Below are 22018 nucleotides of genomic sequence, written 5' to 3' on the forward strand. Positions count from 1 at the left end.
TTGAGGGATGAGGTACGACAGTTTTTGATTTTAAAAAACGAAATGCAGTACGCCAGTTTGTGGCAAGTCAAATCTTGGCTGGGAAAACTAGGGTACATGGCTGACATTTTTGAACACCTTAACGAATTGAATCGGAAAATGCAAGGACAAGGAGAGAATTTGGTTGCATGTATGGGCAAACTAAACGGGTTCAAATAAAAAATTCAGCCTTGGAGAGAAGAAGTAGATCGTGGCTCATTGGACATGTTTAAAAGGACCGTCAACATGATATGTGAAGGAAATGGCATGGAAGAAAAGCTGCTGAATGTGGTGGCAGAACATTTAGTCATACTTCAGGACAAGTTTAAGCACTATTTCAAGAATACTAACACAGAACAGTGTGACTGGATTCACGATCCATTCTCTTCATCTGCGAATGCATCAGTCAAAGACCTTTCTTCTGCGCGAGAGGAATTTATGGACCTCAAGAGCGACCGTGCTCTAAACTTGGGTTCAGCGAAGTGTCTCTGGACGAATTTTGGTTGCTGGTTAAGAATGAGTATCCCACCATCTTTTGTATTGCTATTGATGTGCTGCTACCATTTTCAACTACATATCTTTGCGAACTCTGCTTCTTAGCCCTCACACTTATAAAAAAACTGCAAGTGATCATCTTTAAAGAGCCTGGTTGAAGAACTTCGTGTAGCTTTTTCCAGCATAGAGCCGAACATCAAACATCTTTGCTCCTCAAGGTAGACTCAAGCATTGTATCATTAGTGTCAAACGGAAGTTAGGTACTTGGTTTGAATTTCTTGCTTCCTTCTTTCTTGAAACATTATTTGATAAATCGTTTAACTGCACTGTGAATTTGAATGACATGTTTGACCAGTGACGGATCCAGCCGATTGTTTTGAGAGGGGCCATCCGAAATTTTTGAACAAACTTCCCAGGGCCGAATTTAGCTACTCTAGGCAAATTTGAAATCTGCCGCCCCCCCCCTAAAAGAAGCAAAATATTCTTGACTCAAAAAAACGTAAAGTGTTCCCCAGATTCAAACTGTCAAACTTATAAAGAAATGATGGCGTTTCACATTCTGAGGCGCCCCGATGAAATGATCACAGTGATCTCCCCAAAAATTTTTTATCCGGCAAATTTTGCTGACGATTCGGCAAATACCATGGTTGAAAAACATTTGACTTTCATAAGATGTGTGAAAGTAATCATTATTAAATTACAAGAAAAAATTGTCTCTGGAAAATGAAAGAATGCTAATATTTTACTTTCAAGAATAACAATTTAATTCAAAAAATGTGTTTTATAATAGCAAATTTGCCGTCCCTGGAAACTTTGCTGCCTTATTCAGCTGTCTACTCTGCCTATTGAGGAATTGGGCCCTGATAACTCCCCAGAAATTTTATTAAAATGAAGTTTTAAAAACTCAATTTCCGGGGTATCGAGACATTAGGTGAGGGGGTTGATTTAGGAATCTCCCTCGAAAATGTTTCAAAATTTAAATTTCCGACTAATTTTTGAAAATTAGGAAACTAAAAACGCATTTTGTCTATTTTTGATGATGTACGGAGAAAGGTCAGGTTTCGGGCACTGGCCCTAAAATACTTTTTGAAAATAAAGCTTAGAAACCAAAATGTTCTGTCATTATACATTGAGCAGTTACAAGAGGAGAAGTGCACTTCTAACTCTTCAGCTGTCCAGCCTAAAAATGCAACTTTAGGTAATGTTTGCTTACATTAAAAGAAGTGTGAAGGTGCTTAGAATCCTTCTTTCCTGGAAATATTTTGCCTTTGAGGCTCTAAAAATTCGATTTTTAACTATATTTATACATATTTTAGAAAGGGATGGAAGATTCGTGAGCTCCTCCAAAAAACCTCCTTTTAAAGCTATTACTACGATATAAACTAGGGAGGGAGGGGGTCCTATCAAGACTCGTTTGTAATTGAAGTCCCCAAAAAATTCATTTAAGTTGCTTTTAAGCAAGTTAAGGGATAAGGAGTGGATAAGCTAGTTTCCGTTGACATTTTTTCCAAATAAGACTTAAAATGCAATTTTTTGCTACATATCAAGGCATTTGAAAAGGCATGGGAAAAGGAGGTTCTCCTCCTAGTTTCGAAATTAAAGCCATAGAAACGAAAATTTAGGCTCTCTTTGGTCTTGTGAACAATAGGTAACCTCTGAGAACCGCAGCATTTAGAGATCGTCCAAATGTATGCAGTTGGAATCAAGAAATTATGTAGAAGATGGAGAAAAATTTTGGAAATAAAAGTTTTGTTTTGAGGATAGGGCAATTTATCTCCCAATTAAGGTTTTGTTACCTTCTCATAATATTTTTTTTCTTTTTTTTTTCCTTAAAAAAATTCCTACAATCACAAGGCTTTGAGAGGGGCCATGGCCGAAATTTTGATTAGGAGGGTGAGACGATAATCTATGTGGGGGTAATGAAACAGCAAAAGTATCCTAATCAAAAATATTCAGCTTTCAACACATTTGTTTGTCGTGCAATGAATATTTGTTCTTCACCTGAGCTTCTTAATGCGGAACTTAACTATTTAAGAGCTGTGGCTGTTGACAGAGACTATCCGCCCACTTTAGTTGATTCCATTTATAAAAAACTTTGCAAAAAATCTCAAAGTATTGTTCGTAATAGAATTTTTAACACTAAGAATTTAGTTGTTCTGCCTTTCTTCCCTGGTATTAGTTTTCAGGTTGCTAAGATTCTGAAGCGATTCCAATTCCAAGTGGTATTTTCTCCTATTAATAAACTTTCTTTCTCTTCTCTTAAAGATTCTATTCATCCTCTTAATTGTCGTGGGATCTATAAAATTGTTTGCAATTGTGGACTCGGATACATCGGACAGACCCGCCGTTCTTTGAAATTTCGGTTAAAAGAACATCAAAGCTATGTGAGAAAACAACAGCTGAATAAATCCAGTATTGCCCAACACTGTTGGGAGTCGAATCACTCTTTTGATTTTAACTCTTATCAAATTATCCAGAAATGTCCCAATCCGTTAGATCTTGATTTTTGGGAATCTTTCCACATCCTGAGGAACCGTTCTAATTTAGTTAACGATCTTACTGCAATTCCCTATTTTTCTTCTGTGTGGATTCCTTTGTTAAAATTGGTTTAGTTTTTCTATTATTTTTATGTAAACGTCGTACATTTCTTACTTTTATTGTTTTCATTTTTTGCTTTCTTATTTTGTTTTTGTGACTAACTAATTCCAATATGTTTATCCTTCACTTTGTTTTTTCCTGCATTTCTCCATTTCATACATTGCTTCCATACATAGTTTTTCCCGCTGGTAAATTTATTGCTAATTTATTCAGAGTGGTTTCATTTTTGGAATTTTCGCATTGTTTATGGGTTTTCTTGGAAAATTTATTACTTAACGGTTTTTTCCTGAAGGAATTATATAATAAATTTTGCCTCCAGGTGTCGTTTTATCTTTTTTGTTTCGTTTAATTTCGATTTTTTGATATTTATACTATCTCCTGTTCCACCGTATTGCCTTTATCGGGTGACTTTTCATCCAGAAGCTCACACCTCTTTGCATTGAAAAAGGTGTTCCTTGTAACACCGAAACACGTGTCTGCAATTTTTTGCAATTTTTGTGCTTAATGACGTTGGATTACTGATTTTTTGAATTTTCAGCACAAAGGTATTTGTTCGTTATATGAAGCATAATTTTCTGTTAAGTCTGATGTAGATAGTTTTGTTGTTCGTTATCAACCTCAATTCATTCGAAATATTTCTACTTTCTAAATAAATTTAAATACACTACGTTAATTATATTTGTTTTATTCATATGAAAAATCCCCCCCCCCCCCGTCTTTTTACCTGTGAATGATAAAAACCTTTCTATATTACCATTGCGAAATTAAGTTCAGTGTGCCCCGTTGATCTAGAAATTTTTTAAGTGTGCCGCAAAGTAAAAAAGGTTGAGAAGCACTGCTTTTAGTCAATGAATTTTTTTTTAACACAACGGTTCAAACGCTTGATAGTTTATCGAATTTTTTCAATTTACAAAGTTTGAACAGAACAACGTCTGTCGGGTCCTCTAGTCTTATATAATTATCGTATACTATATATCTCCACTACTTTTTATATGTATATACTATATTGTGATATGAGGTATCGCCAAATTTAGCATGGTTGTATTAATACGCAAGTATTCAAAATATTCTATAGCTTCATTTCATAGAATAAGCCCGAATGGATGAGGGGGGAGGGGGGAACACAAAATTAATCTCATGCCCAGTGTCTTCAAAAATCTGAAATAGAAATATGCCCCGTGTCAAATATCAGAATGGTCAGGCTCTGAACAAAGTGAAGCCTTTTCGCTTTTTTGCTCAAACAAAAAATGAATTATTAAAAAAAAAAGGAGAGAGAGAATGTATAATCCAAGAGAGAGGAAGCAGCGTGACGATATTCAACTTAATCTTTTTTAAAGTCACCAATACTTAGTCTTCAGGCATTATTCCCTTCTCAATAGCATAGATAGTAACTAACCCTCAATAATAATGAAGAGAGTGCAACGTTCTGAAAACCAAATGTGTAGTTTTTTTTTTTTTTTTTTTTTTTTCATTTTCCGTTTAAAAAAATATCTCATGTACTTATTTCTTTAAGGATGCCATAGAGATGAAATAAGAATTTTATTTTCAACTGGAGATGAAACACACTAAGAAATTTAGAAAGATATGCGACTACGTAACATTTTAGCATTTTGCTAAAACTTTTCCCACAATTTTAGCTTTTATGCTAGAGAACTTTTGAACCCAGCTTAAACCCTGGTACGTTTTCTGTGTAATTTTATGCCAGGGTTCGTATGCTCCTTCAAAACTCCTCCAATACTCCTTCATTTAGGAAATTTTTTGGAGGACCCATCAAACTCCTTCATTTTGGCTTTAACTCCTTTTTTGATTCAAGACTACATAATCTTCCTCTAAAACAATAACTTAAAATACTGCGATTGACAACTAACTTCGTCACAAGGGTGATTTTAATGCAGTAATTTTAAATACAAATACAAAAGTGAGGACCAGCAACAGGCTCTGGGCCCAGCTAGACTGGTCCTAGTCCATTTACAATCCCCAGTGAAGATCAATGGCCCTCTTAAAACTATCTACTCCTTTGCTCATGACCACCTCTTTCGGTAAGCTGTTCCTAAGTTCAACTACCCTGCTAAAATAATAATTTTTCCTAATATCCATGTTAGCCTGAGATTTAAATAGCTTAAAACAATGACCCCTCATCCCGTTTTCAGTGCTCAACTTCAGCCCCGTAAATCTTTCATTTTGATAAATTTAAACAACTGAATCATGTCCCCTCTGATTCTCCTTTGCTCCAGGCTATACATATTAAGCCTATTAAGGCTGGTATCATAGTCTAAATGAGAAAGTCCACTTATTAGCCTTGTAGCCCGCCTTTGAACCCTTTCCAGTACATTAATGTCTTTCTTAAGATAAGGAGACCAAAACTGAACAGCATACTCCAAATGAGGTCTTACCAAACTTCTATATAAGGGCAGAAGAACTTCTTTAGAACAGAGTGGCGACAGATCAGGGAGATCAGGGAAAAGTCAGGGAAATATCAGGGAAATTTGAAAAAATTACAAAAAATCAGGGAAAATTGATTTTGTGAAGAAAAAAAATTTTTTTTTTTTGCTTTACAAAATTAAGTACTTTAATTCCCTACGCACTTTCCGCCAATTATCTGTTCAAAAAAAAAAGTAAAATTAATGAGGTGCGATTATACACTGCCGCATATTTGTGCATCTTTTTTCCCCCACATCAAAGTACTGAATCTTACTTATTAACCACAGGATGACTTCCTAAGATTGCTTCTGTGTCTGTTAGGTTGTTTATTTTACCTAGCTTGAAATTTCCTTTTACGCTTTCAATGCTACGTAAAATAAGCAACCCTACAGGCAAAGAGGAAGCCTTCATTAATGCCTTAGCTCCTTTGCCTTTATTCCATTGTCTCAAAGTAATTAGCGTACTGTAATCACGATTTCAAGAAGAAATCTTTGGTTTTTGAATTTATAGATAAAAGCTTAAAAGTTATTACTTCTTCGCATTTTTAATTTAATTGCTAAAATTGAACTTTCAATTTAAAAAACTTTGCCTTTTGCCGTTATACTATTTGTTGTCGCCGCAAATTATAAAGGTTATCTTTTCTTCAGACTGAAGTGATTCTTAAATTTTATAACCAAGTTGTATTCTTCTTTTATATATTTTGAAATTAACTAATTGCTTTTTTTTTCTTTTATTTCAAAGTTGTTTGTTACAAAAGCAATCTAAGATTTTTTTTCATTACATACTGTTAAAATCATTTGAAATAGAGTTAACTTGTGTGCTTAAGTAAATATCTTTTGTCGGATGTCTTGATGTCTTTTCGTTCATAAGCTCATTACTTTTTGCATTGAGAAAGGCGTTCCCTGAAACGCCGAAACATGTGTCTGCTGTAATCGGCAATTTGTGCTTTTTTGACGTTGTTTTTCTTACTTTAAATATCTTAAATTTTTCATTGTTAAAATGCTGTATTCATTCATTAAAACCTATGTTCTTGATTAGAGAAAAGCTCCCTATGAATGGATGTCAAACAGTTTCATCTGTTTTGCATAAATATGTCAATTAGTTATATAAGAATAACTACATTACTTCTATTCTTTCACTATTACTTGTTATTCTTGCAACAATTATTATACTGTTTGAAAACTTAGTTCAAAATAATTTCAATTACTTTTTAGTCCTATCATAAATACACATATGTTTTTAAGAGTTTTTTTAATAGTTTCTTAAATTTCTTATGCTAAGTAGTTTCTGGAAATAAAGTTTTTTTTTTTTTTAAATTTTCTATAATCTTTCCATGTATAAAAATTTAATATACTGTTTTGTAGGTTTTTCTTTCCTTCCGAAAAAAAATTCTTTTTTTTTTTAAAACCATTTTATTAAAAAAGTAGCATCTTTTTAAAATATATCTCTAGTTCAACAACTTTACACAACTTAAAACGTTTAAAATACTGCAATTTATACAAACATACAATGGATTTCAAGTCAGGGAAATTCGGTGAACTTAATCAGGGAAAAGTCAGGGAACTTTTTTTCACAGTTCCTGTTGCCACCCTGGGATAGTCGCATGTTCCGATCCATCACAGGAATAAAACGAGAGACTCACTATTCTAAAACAAGTTTTCACCTCTACATTTGATTTTGTTTCAATGGATCTTTTTACAATGCAAAATGATGTGACCGTATTTGAATTTTCACATGGGTTCACTCTTTAATGTTTGTACATTTTTTAATATTTAATGTTTCTAATGCTCATTTTATCATGTTATTAATTCATTTTCTTTTTCCATCCCGACAGGAAACGTGGCATTGACCTCGTGAAGGTGAGTATACTACCAAATTATTTCCATTTTCTTTTCCAGTATTCGGCACTCATCGACTGTATGGGTAAAAAGAATGTTATCTTGGGATCAAGTATTTTTGAAAAAAGTGTAGGTACTGTATTTTCCTGCGTATTATCCGCGGGTGGCCTATGATCCGCAGGTCCTAAAATTGGCCTGATGAAAAAAAAAAGCTTCGTATAATCTGCAGCCGCATATAAACCGCGGATAATGAATTTAATTATTTTCCCTCTAAGTTCACAATTTTTGTACTCCTTATTTGCAAATAGTCGACAAAATGACTTTTTTTTTTTTTTTAAATTTCGTTTTAACAAGTAACTAATTTTGCTACTACCGATACCGCATTATTCGAAATTTATATAAACTAAAAAAAAAAGAAGTAAAAAAAATTGGTTGATTGACACAAAATTTATTTTCTGGCAGATGTGAAGCCATACAATAGTTTAACATACCAAAAATGAAAATTAGGTTTAGCTAATAATTCTAGTTAGCTTTACTATTCAATAATTGAATTACCTTTCAGATTTAAAAACAAATATAATTTTTTTTTTTAAACCATACGACAATTCAAATAAAAATGAATAGAGCTGCACATTTGACCAAACAGTTATTTTTTTTTACTGGGGAAGTGGAGTGAGAAAACTTCAGACAAAACAAAGTAGTGACGAACAAAAGAATTCATTAACGTATTACATAATATTTATAATTCAATTTAATGTGAGTTTCTTTTTCCTAAATTGTATTTAAATACGTCTAAATATTTTTCTTAAGCATCATAAAATTCTTCGAAATATATTTTACCATTTCTACACTAACAGTGAAATAATTAATGGTACATAATAGCTCCTGTTCAGTTTATTTTAGTTTTTAAACAAATATTATTTTACGTAGCTTCCTTCTTCATCAGCTCTCTTCTAACTAATGAGATAATTAAAAAGATTAGTTTCTTTAGATTTCAATTTAGATATCAAATCTAAAGTTTTCTTTAGATCTCTTACGGGATTCTAAGAATAATTATTTTTAAAAAAAATTGAACTGCTGAATGAAGCCTTCTCGATATTTCCTTAGTAAACTAAACTATTTGATTTTGATCCGAATCTTGTTTCAACTGATGAAGGGTACATACTAATCATGAATGTAGATTTTATTTAATACTTGATGAAAATGATTTTAAACAACTTTATGGAACACACACACACACTATATATTTTCCCAAAAATCCATATTCTTCTTTTAATACTGGCCACTCTTCCCGTCTCTACAGCAGCTGTAGAAAGGACATTTTCGACCCTTAAAAGAGTAAAAACCTATCTAAGGAGCACTATTGGCGAAGAACGTCTAAATGGACTTGCTCTGATGGCAATACACAGATAACTCGAAATCTCAGATGAAGAAATAGCGGAAGAATTTTTAAAAAATAAGAGACGACTAAATTTTTAATGCAAGATAATTTTTATGTACTTTTAAATCGCTAATTAACATTATGGTAAATACATTTCATTATTTTTGATTACAAATTAAAAACATTTCCATTTTTTAGCATATTACTGGTGCATTAATCTTGATATTTATCATCGAAAATATCCAGCACCACAAATATGGGTGCAATTAATTTTTATTGATTTTTAATGAATTATTAGTAATAATTTATATTGCGCATAATGCATGATGAAATCTATTTTTAATAACGTAATTCGCGATTTAATGAAAAATAATTAATTTGGTAGTACATTGATAAAATCGCCTGCCCCCTCCCCCCCCCAATCAGAATCCTGGCTACGCCACTGTCATAGTCTATACCATCTTCATCAAAACCTATTTGTTGTTTAAGCATGGCATAGCAATAAACTAGTTTCGTGAGAGAAGCAACTGACAAACGGTTTCGTATTTTTGATTGTACAAAAGAAAAATTTGAGAAACATCTCTCTATTGCAGCAGAACTTGCAGGACACATTTGAAGAGTTGCGACTAGTGTGCAGAAATCTTTAGGTACTGTACTGCATGTAAATGCATTATTTCTTTAGTGAGGAAAAGTTAATATTTTTCTATATTCAAGTAAATATTCTGTTATTAATTAAATAACTTAAAAATCTTAGTAGGATCAAAAAAAAAAGTGATTAATAAAATATATATAATTAGAATTCAATTTTTTTTAAAATTAATTTACTAAGCTTAAGTAAACATTCTTTGTTTTAGCATTGAAGGAATTGGCTCATTCTGAAAAAATTATTTTAGCAAACATTTAAAATCTCAAGTTTTGCAATCCCAACACTTGTTATTTTTCACCTCATAAATGAGAAGTAACATGGAGAGACATAACTAAGATATTAAAGCGCATTATTTATAGTATATTGTCACTATTTCTTGATTAACACTATAATGCTACTTTATTTGCAATTAGGTTTTTGCCGTTTTTTCCTTTTTTTTTCCATTTTTGCCAGGGTTTTTTCCACTGTCCCGCCAAAAATACCTTTTTTCTGGCAAAAAAACCCAACCCTGGTTTCGTACCATGTCATATCGAAACCGTGTTATAATAATCGCAAATTTGGTACCGTGTGATATTGAAACCTTGTTATACGAGAGACGCCTGTATTCCTTTTCAGTAGATAGGTTATTTTTCAATTCGTTGATTGACGCGAAGGAATGCAGTGCGTTGACGTTTGGACTTCTTTCAGCTGGACCTGGAGCGCCCCCTGGAGGAGCAGGGCCCCCTGGATGCCATCGTGCACAAGCTGACCAACGTCATGCTGGAGGCAGAGGCAGGGGACCCCTGGGCCCTAAACGCCTGCCGAAGATTTCGGGTAAGTATTGTTGCCTAAAGTATGGTATGTGTTATCGTTGCTTAATTAAAATGTTATCAGTTTATTTGCATACTAAATTATGCATGTTTATGGAGGAGGTTTTTACTTATGGCTGTTTTGCCGATGTTTTTCAATCTCCTTTTTGGCCATTGCTGCCTGCATACCGTACTCACCAAGTCTGCATGGAATCCAAGCTTTCCCCAGTTGCCACCTGGTGGCGCTTTTGCTCCCGCCTTCTCATTGGATGAGTATTTAAGATCGCGGGCTGGTAGATGAAGTCGTTCATGGATGGCTGTCTTGAATAGCAGTCGTGTGTAGAGACCCTCTGAAAGTCTGTCCCCCGAACAATGAGTCTGTTTTTCTCGTCCCCCAGGAGTACGTGTCCTCTCGTCCTGACCTGGTGGTGGTGGACCCCCTGGACAAGGTGGAGGTGCTGCTCAACCGCTACAACCAGTACACCGCAGTGCAGGAGAACCGGAATGGCCAATCTGGTGAGTCTCACGATGACATCGTTTTTTCGATACGAGCACACCACGCGGAAATACGAACCGTCTCTTTATTTTTGACAAAAGAGGTGAAATATTTTTTTTTCCGAACTCCTCGCCTGCGGAGTCGATGGAGAAAGCAATCGTATTACCACAAAAACACCTTTTTGGTACGTGATCATTCCTCACTGGAATGTTATTCATGGCAAAGGGGTCGAGGCGCATCTCCATGTCTCCTGCCTTGATCCCCCGGGGATCCGACTCCCGAGACGATCGCCGAAAATGTGCATCATCCGTCTCCCGTCTCGATCCCCCGGGGATCCAACTTGTGAGATAATCTACGAAAAGGTGCATCGTCCGTCTCCCGTCTCGATACCTGGGGATCCGACTGGCGAGACGCTCATCGAAAAGGTGCATCGTCCGTCTCCCGTCTCGATACCTGGGGATCTGACTCACGAGGCAATCGACGAAAACGTGCGTCGTCCATCTTCCATCTCAATCCCCCGGGGATCCGACTCATCACAGAAAACATGCATCGTCCGTCTCCCGTCTCGATACCCGGGGATCCAACTTGTGAGACAATCTACGAAAAGGTGCATCGTCCGTCTCCCGTCTCGATACCTGGGGATCCGACTGGCGAGACGCTCATCGAAAAGGTGCATCGTCCGTCTCCCGTCTCGATACCTGGGGATCTGACTCACGAGGCAATCGACGAAAACGTGCGTCGTCCATCTTCCATCTCAATCCCCCAGGGATCCGACTCACGAGACGATCACAGAAAACATGCATCGTCCGTCTCCCGTCTCGATCCCCCGGGGATCCAACTTGTGAGACAATCTACGAAAAGGTGCATCGTCCGTCTCCCGTCTCGATACCTGGGGATCCGACTGGCGAGACGCTCATCGAAAAGGTGCATCGTCCGTCTCCCGTCTCGATACCTGGGGATCTGACTCACGAGGCAATCGACGAAAACGTGCGTCGTCCATCTTCCATCTCAATCCCCCGGGGATCCGACTCATCACAGAAAACATGCATCGTCCGTCTCCCGTCTCGATACCCGGGGATCCAACTTGTGAGACAATCTACGAAAAGGTGCATCGTCCGTCTCCCGTCTCGATACCTGGGGATCCGACTGGCGAGACGCTCATCGAAAAGGTGCATCGTCCGTCTCCCGTCTCGATACCTGGGGATCTGACTCACGAGGCAATCGACGAAAACGTGCGTCGTCCATCTTCCATCTCAATCCCCCAGGGATCCGACTCACGAGACGATCACAGAAAACATGCATCGTCCGTCTCCCGTCTCGATCCCCCGGGGATCCAACTTGTGAGACAATCTACGAAAAGGTGCATCGTCCGTCTCCCGTCTCGATACCTGGGGATCCGACTGGCGAGACGCTCATCGAAAAGGTGCATCGTCCGTCTCCCGTCTCGATACCTGGGGATCTGACTCACGAGGCAATCGACGAAAACGTGCGTCGTCCATCTTCCATCTCAATCCCCCAGGGATCCGACTCACGAGACGATCACAGAAAACATGCATCGTCCGTCTCCCGTCTCGATCCCCCGGGGATCCAACTTGTGAGACAATCTACGAAAAGGTGCATCGTCCGTCTCCCGTCTCGATACCTGGGGATCCGACTGGCGAGACGCTCATCGAAAAGGTGCATCGTCCGTCTCCCGTCTCGATACCTGGGGATCTGACTCACGAGGCAATCGACGAAAACGTGCGTCGTCCATCTTCCATCTCAATCCCCCGGGGATCCGACTCACGAGACGATCACAGAAAACATGCATCGTCCGTCTCCCGTCTCGATACCCGGGGATCCGACTCACGAGACGCTCGCTGAAAACGTGCGCCGTCCGTCTCCTGTCTCGATGCCCGGGGATCCGACTCACGAGACAATCGACGAAAACGTGCATCGTCCGTCTCCCGTCTCGATCCCCCAGGGATCCGACTCGTGAGACGATCGACGAAAACGTGCGCCGTCGCACCCCTCGGGAGATGTTAGCAAAAGGCTTTAATTTTAATGTTCTTGGAGCAATTTCATAAAATGCTACAAAGTTTTTAAAATGTTTAAACTTACTTGGTAATTCAAACTATACTAGAAAAAAAAGATTCCTGTTTTAAATGTCATAAATAAGGGGCGAGCGAGCGAAAATTACCTAAGTGTCAAAACACCCAACAGATTAATCTTGTGACGTCAGACCTCAAAATTTGAGGATCTTTTTGCTGACAGCATAGCAGAAAGTAAATTTTAAAATAGTAACAGTTAAAAGGTTAACCCAGTTGAGTTGCTATGAGAAGTAACATATGCAAATTTTTTGACGATGTCACATCGTTGCGTAGGGAGTAACAGAGACTGCTTGGACAGCAAGTCGATCAATCCATTGGTCTCTTATCATTTTGTGCCATTCTGCAGACGGTGTGCTTTGATGTGAGCATGTGGACTCAATAGATTGATTTATCCATGCAGAGGACGTAGAAGTTTTCTTGAGATATGTGATAACAAGATTCGTTTGCCTGCTAAAAGTGCAGGAAGCTCTAAAACGGCATCCTTACAGTTTCAAAGAAAGTTTAATAAGGAATTTAAATTTGAAGAGTTGATGTTTTTAGAATTAGGCCTAACGAAGCTGGATGTTTCATCCGGCATATACCCGATTACGGAGGCTGGACTGAATTCAGCATACAGTGAGGCATCCTTTGCTATTGGATAGCTCCTGTTTTGCCTGATGCCAGGTGAATAATTTCCTTTGCTGCTTCTTCTGTGGTATGGGTGTGCTTGGGATTGAATGAAAATGGATTTGGTTTTCAACTTGTCTGAACATCTGACAGATGGATATTGCCTTCGTATTTTTGTGTGCCAAGTTTTAGAGTATGGACTGCCGGTGGTATGAACTTTTCAAAATAGTTTTCTGGAAAGTTACCATTGTTCTGGTATTGTGTTGGATGAACTTTTTAAGAATATTAGGAACGTTTTACAACTGCTGCATTTAAGTAACAAAATCTTGAATCTTGCGATATTTCTCAGGGATGTTTGTTTGTTGGGGAGTATTGTTTTATTTGAATTGCTAATAGGGGATGCGATTTTTATAAATGTTTACTCGTTTTTCCTATTTACATTTTTACACTAGTTTTGAATAAATTGTTATTTAATTTAAAAAATAAGTTTCCATTTGTGATTTCTCCCAGACCGATCATTCCACACAAATCGGTCTCTGGGCTAACAGGCGAGTGCAGGTTGCTCCGACTTGAAAATGCGCATTTTCAGTTGGATTTTGGAGGTTGTCCATTCTAAAAAAGGGAAGGAAGCAATGGGCAAGTCTCGCATTTCCCCGTTTTGTACGCAGCCGATCATTTCGACTCTTCCCCCCCCCCTTTTTTGTAACTTTCTTCTCCTTCCTTTTCATTGTATAATGTGATTACCGCATTTCGATATTCTCGTTCATGAACCTTTGAAATGTTTTGGCACCCCCCGCGCGAACGATCGTCCTCATCGGGTGATTGTGTCTGTTCCAGGGGAGGAGGAGGAGGAGGTGTTTGTGCCGGCGTTCGTGGAGCTACACTCGCGCGACGTGCGGGAGAACCTGTCCCGGATGAGGGCCCGTGGGATCCGCTTCCCCATCGGTGAGTCACTTTTCAGTTGGATTTTCTAACTTTGCTCCGCCATTTCTGATGGTCGGATCATTTTTGAGCAATCACGATTGCTTATTGTTCTCATTTGACTGTTTTTTGGCATCTTTTGATTTTTCCCACCGCCACCCTCCGCACTGTCACCGTCGACCGGCTCCTCACGATGCTGCTCCTCTAGCGAAAGCCGTCTCCAGGTTGCGTCAATATCCTACACACACGCGCATACATACACAACTACACACACACACGCACGCACACACACACACAAAAACATACACACATACAAACACATACACACACAAAAACATACACACACATACACACAACTACCCACACATTCATGCCTGCACACAGACACAAACACATGTGCCTACACACAGATACACATACCCTCCCCACACACATATTCCTACACACAACTACCCACAGACTTATGCCAGCACACAGACACAAACACACATATATCTACACACACATACACACACATACATACAGACACCCACACATACACACACAAAAACATATACACACATTCATGCCTGCACACAGACACAAACACATATGCCTACACACACATACACATACCCTCCCCACACACACATTCATACACACAACTACCCACAGCACACACAACACAAACACATACAGACCCAAACACATACACACACGCACACATACAGACACCCACACATACACACACAAAAACAAACACACACACAACTACCCACACATTCATGCCTGCACACAGACACAAACACATATGCCTACACACAAACACACACGCCTACATACACACACTCTTGATTGCGAAAAACATAATTTGAATTCAAGATGTCAAAATTCAAATTAATTTTTCTTTTCTTACTTTATTTCATTTCATTATTTCGTAATTAGGTTTCAAATGAGCCATTCTGTAAAAATGTCCTATCTTGCACCATTGACTGGGTGTGTGTAAGCAGGGCTGGGTTTTGGTTTAGGACAGGACGGGTGGTTTTTACCATGTAATAATTCACCCTTGCAAATTTCAAAACTATGCATTTCAATACGAGTACGTCGTTTTGATTGTTTGAGTTTCGAAAAGTGCATTCGCTGCTGACTGCGTTGCCCAACGTTGCACGATTTGCCTCCAAAATGTAAGTTATGTCAAGTGACGCATGCTCAGCAATGAGGCAGAAGAGAAAAAAATCCCTTCCGTGAGTAGAAAAGGGCCATTTTCTGACTTAAACTTTCAGTATTTTAATTTCTGAAGTTTTATGATGAAAGAAGTACTAAATAGTGCTTAAAATCCATCTCATGAAGAGGGAAAAACCAGTTAAGGGAGCCAAGATTTCAGTGTTTTTTGTGATTTTTTTTTTTTTAACACGAAAGAATTAACCAGAATTTCTTTAAACTCGGAGGACATTTTATTCATCGTTTGAAGTACGCCTTGTCATTTTTTTTTCCAACTCATTTCCACCAGAAATAGTGAAGCTAAAAGCTGCTGTCCAAGGGGCGGTCTCTATCGAAGCTCATTGCCGATGGACATGACTGAAGCCACCTTTTTTGCCTGTGATCATTACACTTTTTCTCTTTCGCAAACAACCTATTTCCTTAGAATATGAGCGTCATTGTGGAAAAAACAGTTGAAAATGGCATGTTTTGGTAGGGTTGCCACTGGCGACTTTTGCAACTATTTCTGACCGTCGGCGACTATGGCGACTTTTTTTGATCAAAAATGGCCTAAAAGCGACGTATTTTTAAAAAATTGGTTACTTTTTACAATTTTAGGCGACTTTTTTCATAGTTTGTGATATTCATTGAAAAAAAAAGAACGATGGGTTCCATATGCTCAACACATGTATCCAGAAAAATTCTTCCTCTGTTTTTGATTTCAATCCTTTCGCATCTTGTTAGCATTTTGATGTTTTTGACAATCGGAAATTATTTTGACAAATGATATCTTTGATTAACTTATTTTATGCTTTATTTTTGAAAAAAAAATCAATGAATTAATTTTTGGAAGCATGCCAACGTTTAATACGTACGTCGCGGATTATTCTCCCCATAAATGCGATTTCTATCCTTTTGCATCTAGTAAATATTTTTATATTTTAGACAATCAGATGTTAGTTTGATTGTATGCTACCTTAGATTAATTTATTTTGGTTTTATTTTAATAACTAACAAATTTTGTAGAATTTTGGTGACGAATAAATGTTATTTCAGTTGAAAGAGCATATTAAAACCTGAGTTCCTGGCTCCTGACTATTAATACAAAAATAAAACTATTAAAAACCCTTATTAGACCAATCATTTTATATGTTAGTGAGACATGGGCAATTAAAACAAAAAAAATTGGCTGCTCATTTTTGAAAGAAAGATCCCGCAGTCAATTTTAATAACAAAGGAACTGTAAAAAATGGCTTATGGGGCACACAAGGGATGCAAAAATTATCTGGAGAAACTGAGAAAGTTGGTAGAACAGACTTTGAAGGAAAATTTTTATTGATTATGTAACTAAAACCCCAAGAAATGTCTTAAGTTTTCCTTTTTCATCATCAAATTTTAAAATTAAATGTTTAAAATTTTTAACTCTGCAGTAACTATATGTTATTTTAATCACACACAAAATCAGTTAAAACTCCTTTATGTTTTTAAAACCAGGGTAAGTATATTTAATTGACCTTGTAATTAAAAAAAAATACCTTAATCAAATTTTCTTCTCACTTTGTGACACTTAAAATGTGACGTCGCATGTAACACCTTCATGATGTTACGTGAAAAGTAACTTTTGCTTTTAAAACTACAAATGCTAAAAATGAACTAAGTAAATGTTGCAACAAACATTAAACTGAGAAATTTGGTTTTGATCTTCTTGTATTTACTAGATGTAGTCAAGTTTTAAGATGTATTGTGTAGTTGTGATGCACAATGTAGTTTTTGAGTTAGCAAATTGAAAAAGAAAATTTTTGGTAAAAGAAACTTCACGGATTCAAAACGCAACTCAACTGTTCCTGTGAGGAGACTATTTTGGAAATTTTAGGCTACTAAAGCAGCTATTTTCAAGTAAAATATTGATGGCAACCCTATTTTGAGGTGTTTGATGACAATTGTAGCAGACAGGAAAATCTTCCATTGTGACGAAAGATCGAGCGAAGCCTTGCAGGCGTTGCATTGCAAGAAGAAAAATAATAACTTTAACTTTCAATTTAGAATTTCAAAAATAGGAATTTAACAAAGATACCGGAATAGGTTTGTGAGTAAAAAAGGCGCTTGATATTTTGGTGATTGATTGTAGATAAATGTATATATTTATATGTTTTTAAATTCTGTGGCTTAATATTTTTATTTATTCAACCTTCTGATTAATTGTTTGATATTCGATAATAATAATATTCAATACATCAACAACAATGTCCTGTTTTTCTACCGTTCTTTTCACATTTCTTGCAATGAGAAAAATATTTTTATTGACCTAATCGTCCCAGAGTTAGGTTCATATAGAGTATAATTGAGGAAAAAAAAGTTCACACGCATTTTTAGAATGATGGATCTCTCACTCTTTGAGTTATAAAAAGTTGTTTCGAGGAAAACGCATTCTAAAAAAAACTGCGGTGAACCTTTTCTAACCTCCACAGTCACTCAAGTGCTCGTAGCATCAGAATTTTTCACTGAAATTTTGGCAACCTATTCTTGAATAGTTCTACTAACATTTTTATAACAGAAAACAAAAGTAGATTTTTTGACCCGTCTGAACTAGTCCCCCCCTTCATCGAGTAGGAAGCAGAGTTGGCCGGATTAGACCCAATGGGGTTTTTTTCGAAAAAATCCATTTAAAAAAACCCATTATTTAGCCCACTTTAGGGTTTTTTTAAATTTTCTGAGAAGTTTTTAAAAAAAATAATTTAAATACTTTCACAATTTAAACTTCTTTTTTATTTGTTCTTCGCCACAGACAATGGACATATATGAATTTTGAACTTTAATAGTATTTCTTAACTCTTAACGGCATTAAAAAAATACTCCAATGATTTTAAATAAATGTATTTAACTTTTTCCTTCAACTGGTCAATAAGGAACTCAAATTATCTTGACTAAGTCCTGTCACGTCTGATTTTCTCAATATTTGTAGATTGTACAGAGGAAACGACTCTAGCTATAAGTCTTTCATGTGAATTATTTTCTGCAAACCAACATGTCACAAATCTCTAATAAACAAGGTATATTTCTGAGAAATTAACAGGTTTTACAAACGGTCGGACAGAAAACAGAATAGGATGTATAGTATTTTTTTTTTCATTATCTTACGTAAAAGTTTAATATTTCTTACTCCGTACACAGAAGTAGAAAAACAGGCAACATAAAGTTCAAAGAAATGTCTTGATTAAGCTGGAATTCAGTAAAAAGGGATTTAAACTACTTGAGGTTCTACAGTAGTTTTGCATAACAAAATGAAATACAATAAAGTAAAATGCAAAAAAAAAAAAAGTCATTAAAAACGAACAAGAGATTTTATCACTCGAGAAGTAACTTGCCTTAACTGTTGATAGTCGTGGAAACTAAAAAATCTGAAACTTCACCATTCTTGGGTGGCGTTGTCTTTGTCTTTTTATACTTTTCTTCAGAAAATGCTGAATTTTCCAGCTTTTTTTACCCCAAGACAATTTTTGTGCTTTGTCCATATACTTACGCTACAATATGCTACGAGTACCCACATTTTCCCTAAAAAAAGACAAAAAAAAACCACATTTCTTTTTAAAAAACCCAGCTTTAGTTGGGTTTTATTTAAAAAAAAACCCTGGGTCCATGGGCTTTTTTAAGAAAAACCCGGGTTTTTGCCAACCCTGAGTAGGAGGGTTGCATTTTGTTTAAAAAGAGACTCTGAGGAGTTCCCCCATGTCATTTCTTTTTCTTTTTTTCCAGTGTGCAAGCCATTGGTAGCCCATGGGACACCTGTAGCACATGAGGTGAGTAGTGTTTTTTTTACGTTCAGGGTTCCCGATTTTATCGCCATGGCAAAATAGCGTTTCCCCTCGGGAATTCCATTTATCCAATTCGTATCGTAATACGGCCGGTACTTAATGGAGCTCCATGATACGAAGTCGATAAACTGATAAATATCGTTCACAAGACCCATTTTGAGACGAAAAAGCGAACGATTTTCGAAAGAAATACCGAGGTTGCTCATTTAGAAGAAAATCGTCTGAATTTAATCAACGATGTTCGGAACGGGTGGTCATTAAAGAAACATGAAAGTGAAATATTCTAATATTTTGAACTATTTGAACACATATTCTAATATTTTTGGCTCATCAATTTTTTTTTTTTTTTTTTTTTTGCTATTCATCTCTTCAAATAGTATATTGATTGTAAGATAATAAGTTGAATCTGCAACAAGGCATTAGTAAAATAGTCGTTTGCATAGAGTTGCACTGAAAGATATTACGTAACCAAACAATACATTCTATTCAAACAAAAATTGTAATGATTCCAATACTTTGAATAGGAGCCCTGTGCTGGGAAAGTCAGGCATTTCGTCCACGATCAAAATGTATCGCAAGCATGGATAGCGCTAAGGATTTCGAATTGTTCGCCAGTAAATTAGCCAAATTTTTTAAGACTTAGTCAAAGACTAACTTTTACTCATTTTAATTTACTTTTGTCTGCAGAACTATTTAATCATGAAGTGAAGTATAACTATTTTTTTTACAATTTTTTGAGGATAAGGGCAGGGATCCGGGAATTTTTGTCCGTTTTTCGGAATTTTGTGAGGAAAAAAAATGCATATTAAGTGGTTTTTCTACGATTCATATGTTATTTTTCAAAAGAAAAAATTGCTAAAAACCACTTTGAAGTGATATTTATCATTCTTTAATAAATTTGAGAATAGAAACAAAAGCTTTTAATGAAGTAAAGACTGCATTCCTATCTTACTCCGATGTTTCAGACAACGAACACAATGCTCGGAGGATGAAAAAACTTTCAGTGATTGCTAATCTGGGAGTTTTGGGAAAGGTTCGTTTTTAGGGGTCCGAATCGGACCTAATTTTTATCCAGATTGACATCTAAAGGGAGATTTTTTTTTTCTCTTTTCCATATATTTTAGAAAATTTTCTGTTCGCCAATAAACTTGCGAAATTCGAATTTTGTTCGCTGGATTTATGGGGGGTCAGAGGGGGCAATGCCCCCCCAGTTTTGGGAGGACTTTATGTAGTAACAACACATCTTCCAAAAATTTAAAAAAAAAAACATTATTTTTTTCGTTTTTGAACAGTTCAGAAGAGCCTGGGTGGATTTATAGGGGGGGGGGGGCGGGCAAAGGGGACAATGCCCCCCAGTTTTGGGAGGAGTTTATATAGTAACAACTTATCTTCCAAAATCTTATAACAAAAAAAAATCATGATTTTTTCTTTTTTGAAAAGGAAAAGTTTATTTTTTCTTTTAAACTTAAAATAGCCGTTTCTTACAAAGTTTGAACAATACTGTGCAAGTGTATAAACTACTACTCAATTTCAGAGGCTGGAAAGTGCAAATTATTGATAGGTTCTAAAATCCCTGAAAAGAATTGGCGCAGTATAACCTACCAGGGCTCTTGAGCCAGAACCCCAATCTAACCAACGAAACCTTGAAAATAATTAGACAAGTCTTTGAAACTCCTAAGCAAAGTGTGCTTCAATTTTATTTCTTATCAAGTGTATAAATTAAGAATTGTTCAAATGGGTAGTATGTTACTCTCTTGATACCTATTCTCTAAATCTGTGCACCATTTCTTTTAAAGTATTAACTTGCATCACAAAGTACTTTTAAATCGTAAAACTTAAAAAAAAAAACAATTATTTGCCTATTATTTCCAATTAACCCTTATAAGACTTCAAAATGCAGAATTTTATATCCATTTTAGATAATTTCCTCCGGGGGAGTATCCCCCGGGCCCCCCTAAAACTGGAGATATTCTATATCCCACTTAAAAGGGGGCTCTCTTAATACCAGCCCCCTCTCTTTTAAGGTCAAATCAAAAAGGACAGCATGATTACACACAGTAATGAAAACGACACATAAAAAAGTAAAGAATGACTTTACGCATCGCAGAAAACAGACAAATCATGGGAGGGGGAGGGGAGGGCATTTAAAAATGTTTCTCCAAAAAAAAAAATCCTGCCCCCCCCCCCCCAGGAACTCAGTCCTAAATCCGCCTATGGCCGAATTTACGATGTTATCGCATTTGGAGCATTGGCGAATACTTAACGCTGTTCCTGGCAAAAAAGTGCTCGAAAATCTTTGTCAAAGAGAATGGATCGTGGATTTTGAGTTCTGAAATGAATTTAAGTACCGAATTTCACCGAGGAAACTCGCCATTCGAGCCGTTTTTACCCGTGAGTTCCGATTTTTCACGCATTTCGAAATCCCGTATCATTTATGCCGACTGTGTGATTCACGTGCATGGACATGGATCATTTTAAGTTAACCTTTATTTTAAACCTTTCTGGTTTGTTATACTTTGTAATTAAAGACCGACGTTGTTCATCATTTCGCAGAAGAATCGGAAATTTTTCTGCGTTTGCATTGGTCGATGCGAGCTCTCGTCACCTGTAAAAATGATCTTTCATTTTCACCACGGTTCATCTCAATTTTTAAAGGGTCACAATACCTTTCAAATATTTTTTTTTTTAATTTAAGTAAATTTTATATTTCTTTGAAACCATAACATGCA

At 36.5% G+C, this 22018-nt stretch overlaps 1 protein-coding gene across 1 annotated transcript in view; it reads left to right on the forward strand.

The window, feature by feature from the left end:
• Positions 1-22018, forward strand: part of LOC129232816 (inositol-tetrakisphosphate 1-kinase-like) — a 48119-nt gene that overhangs the window by 7595 nt on the left and 18506 nt on the right. The window contains exons 2-6 of the mRNA XM_054866915.1: positions 7367-7391; positions 10085-10210; positions 10584-10701; positions 14215-14322; positions 19231-19274. Coding sequence (XP_054722890.1) covers positions 7367-7391; positions 10085-10210; positions 10584-10701; positions 14215-14322; positions 19231-19274 — 421 coding nt within the window. The remainder of the gene's footprint in view (positions 1-7366; positions 7392-10084; positions 10211-10583; positions 10702-14214; positions 14323-19230; positions 19275-22018) is intronic.

Source organism: Uloborus diversus, unplaced genomic scaffold (genome assembly GCF_026930045.1).
Source record: "Uloborus diversus isolate 005 unplaced genomic scaffold, Udiv.v.3.1 scaffold_14, whole genome shotgun sequence".
Classification (NCBI taxonomy): domain Eukaryota; kingdom Metazoa; phylum Arthropoda; class Arachnida; order Araneae; family Uloboridae; genus Uloborus; species Uloborus diversus.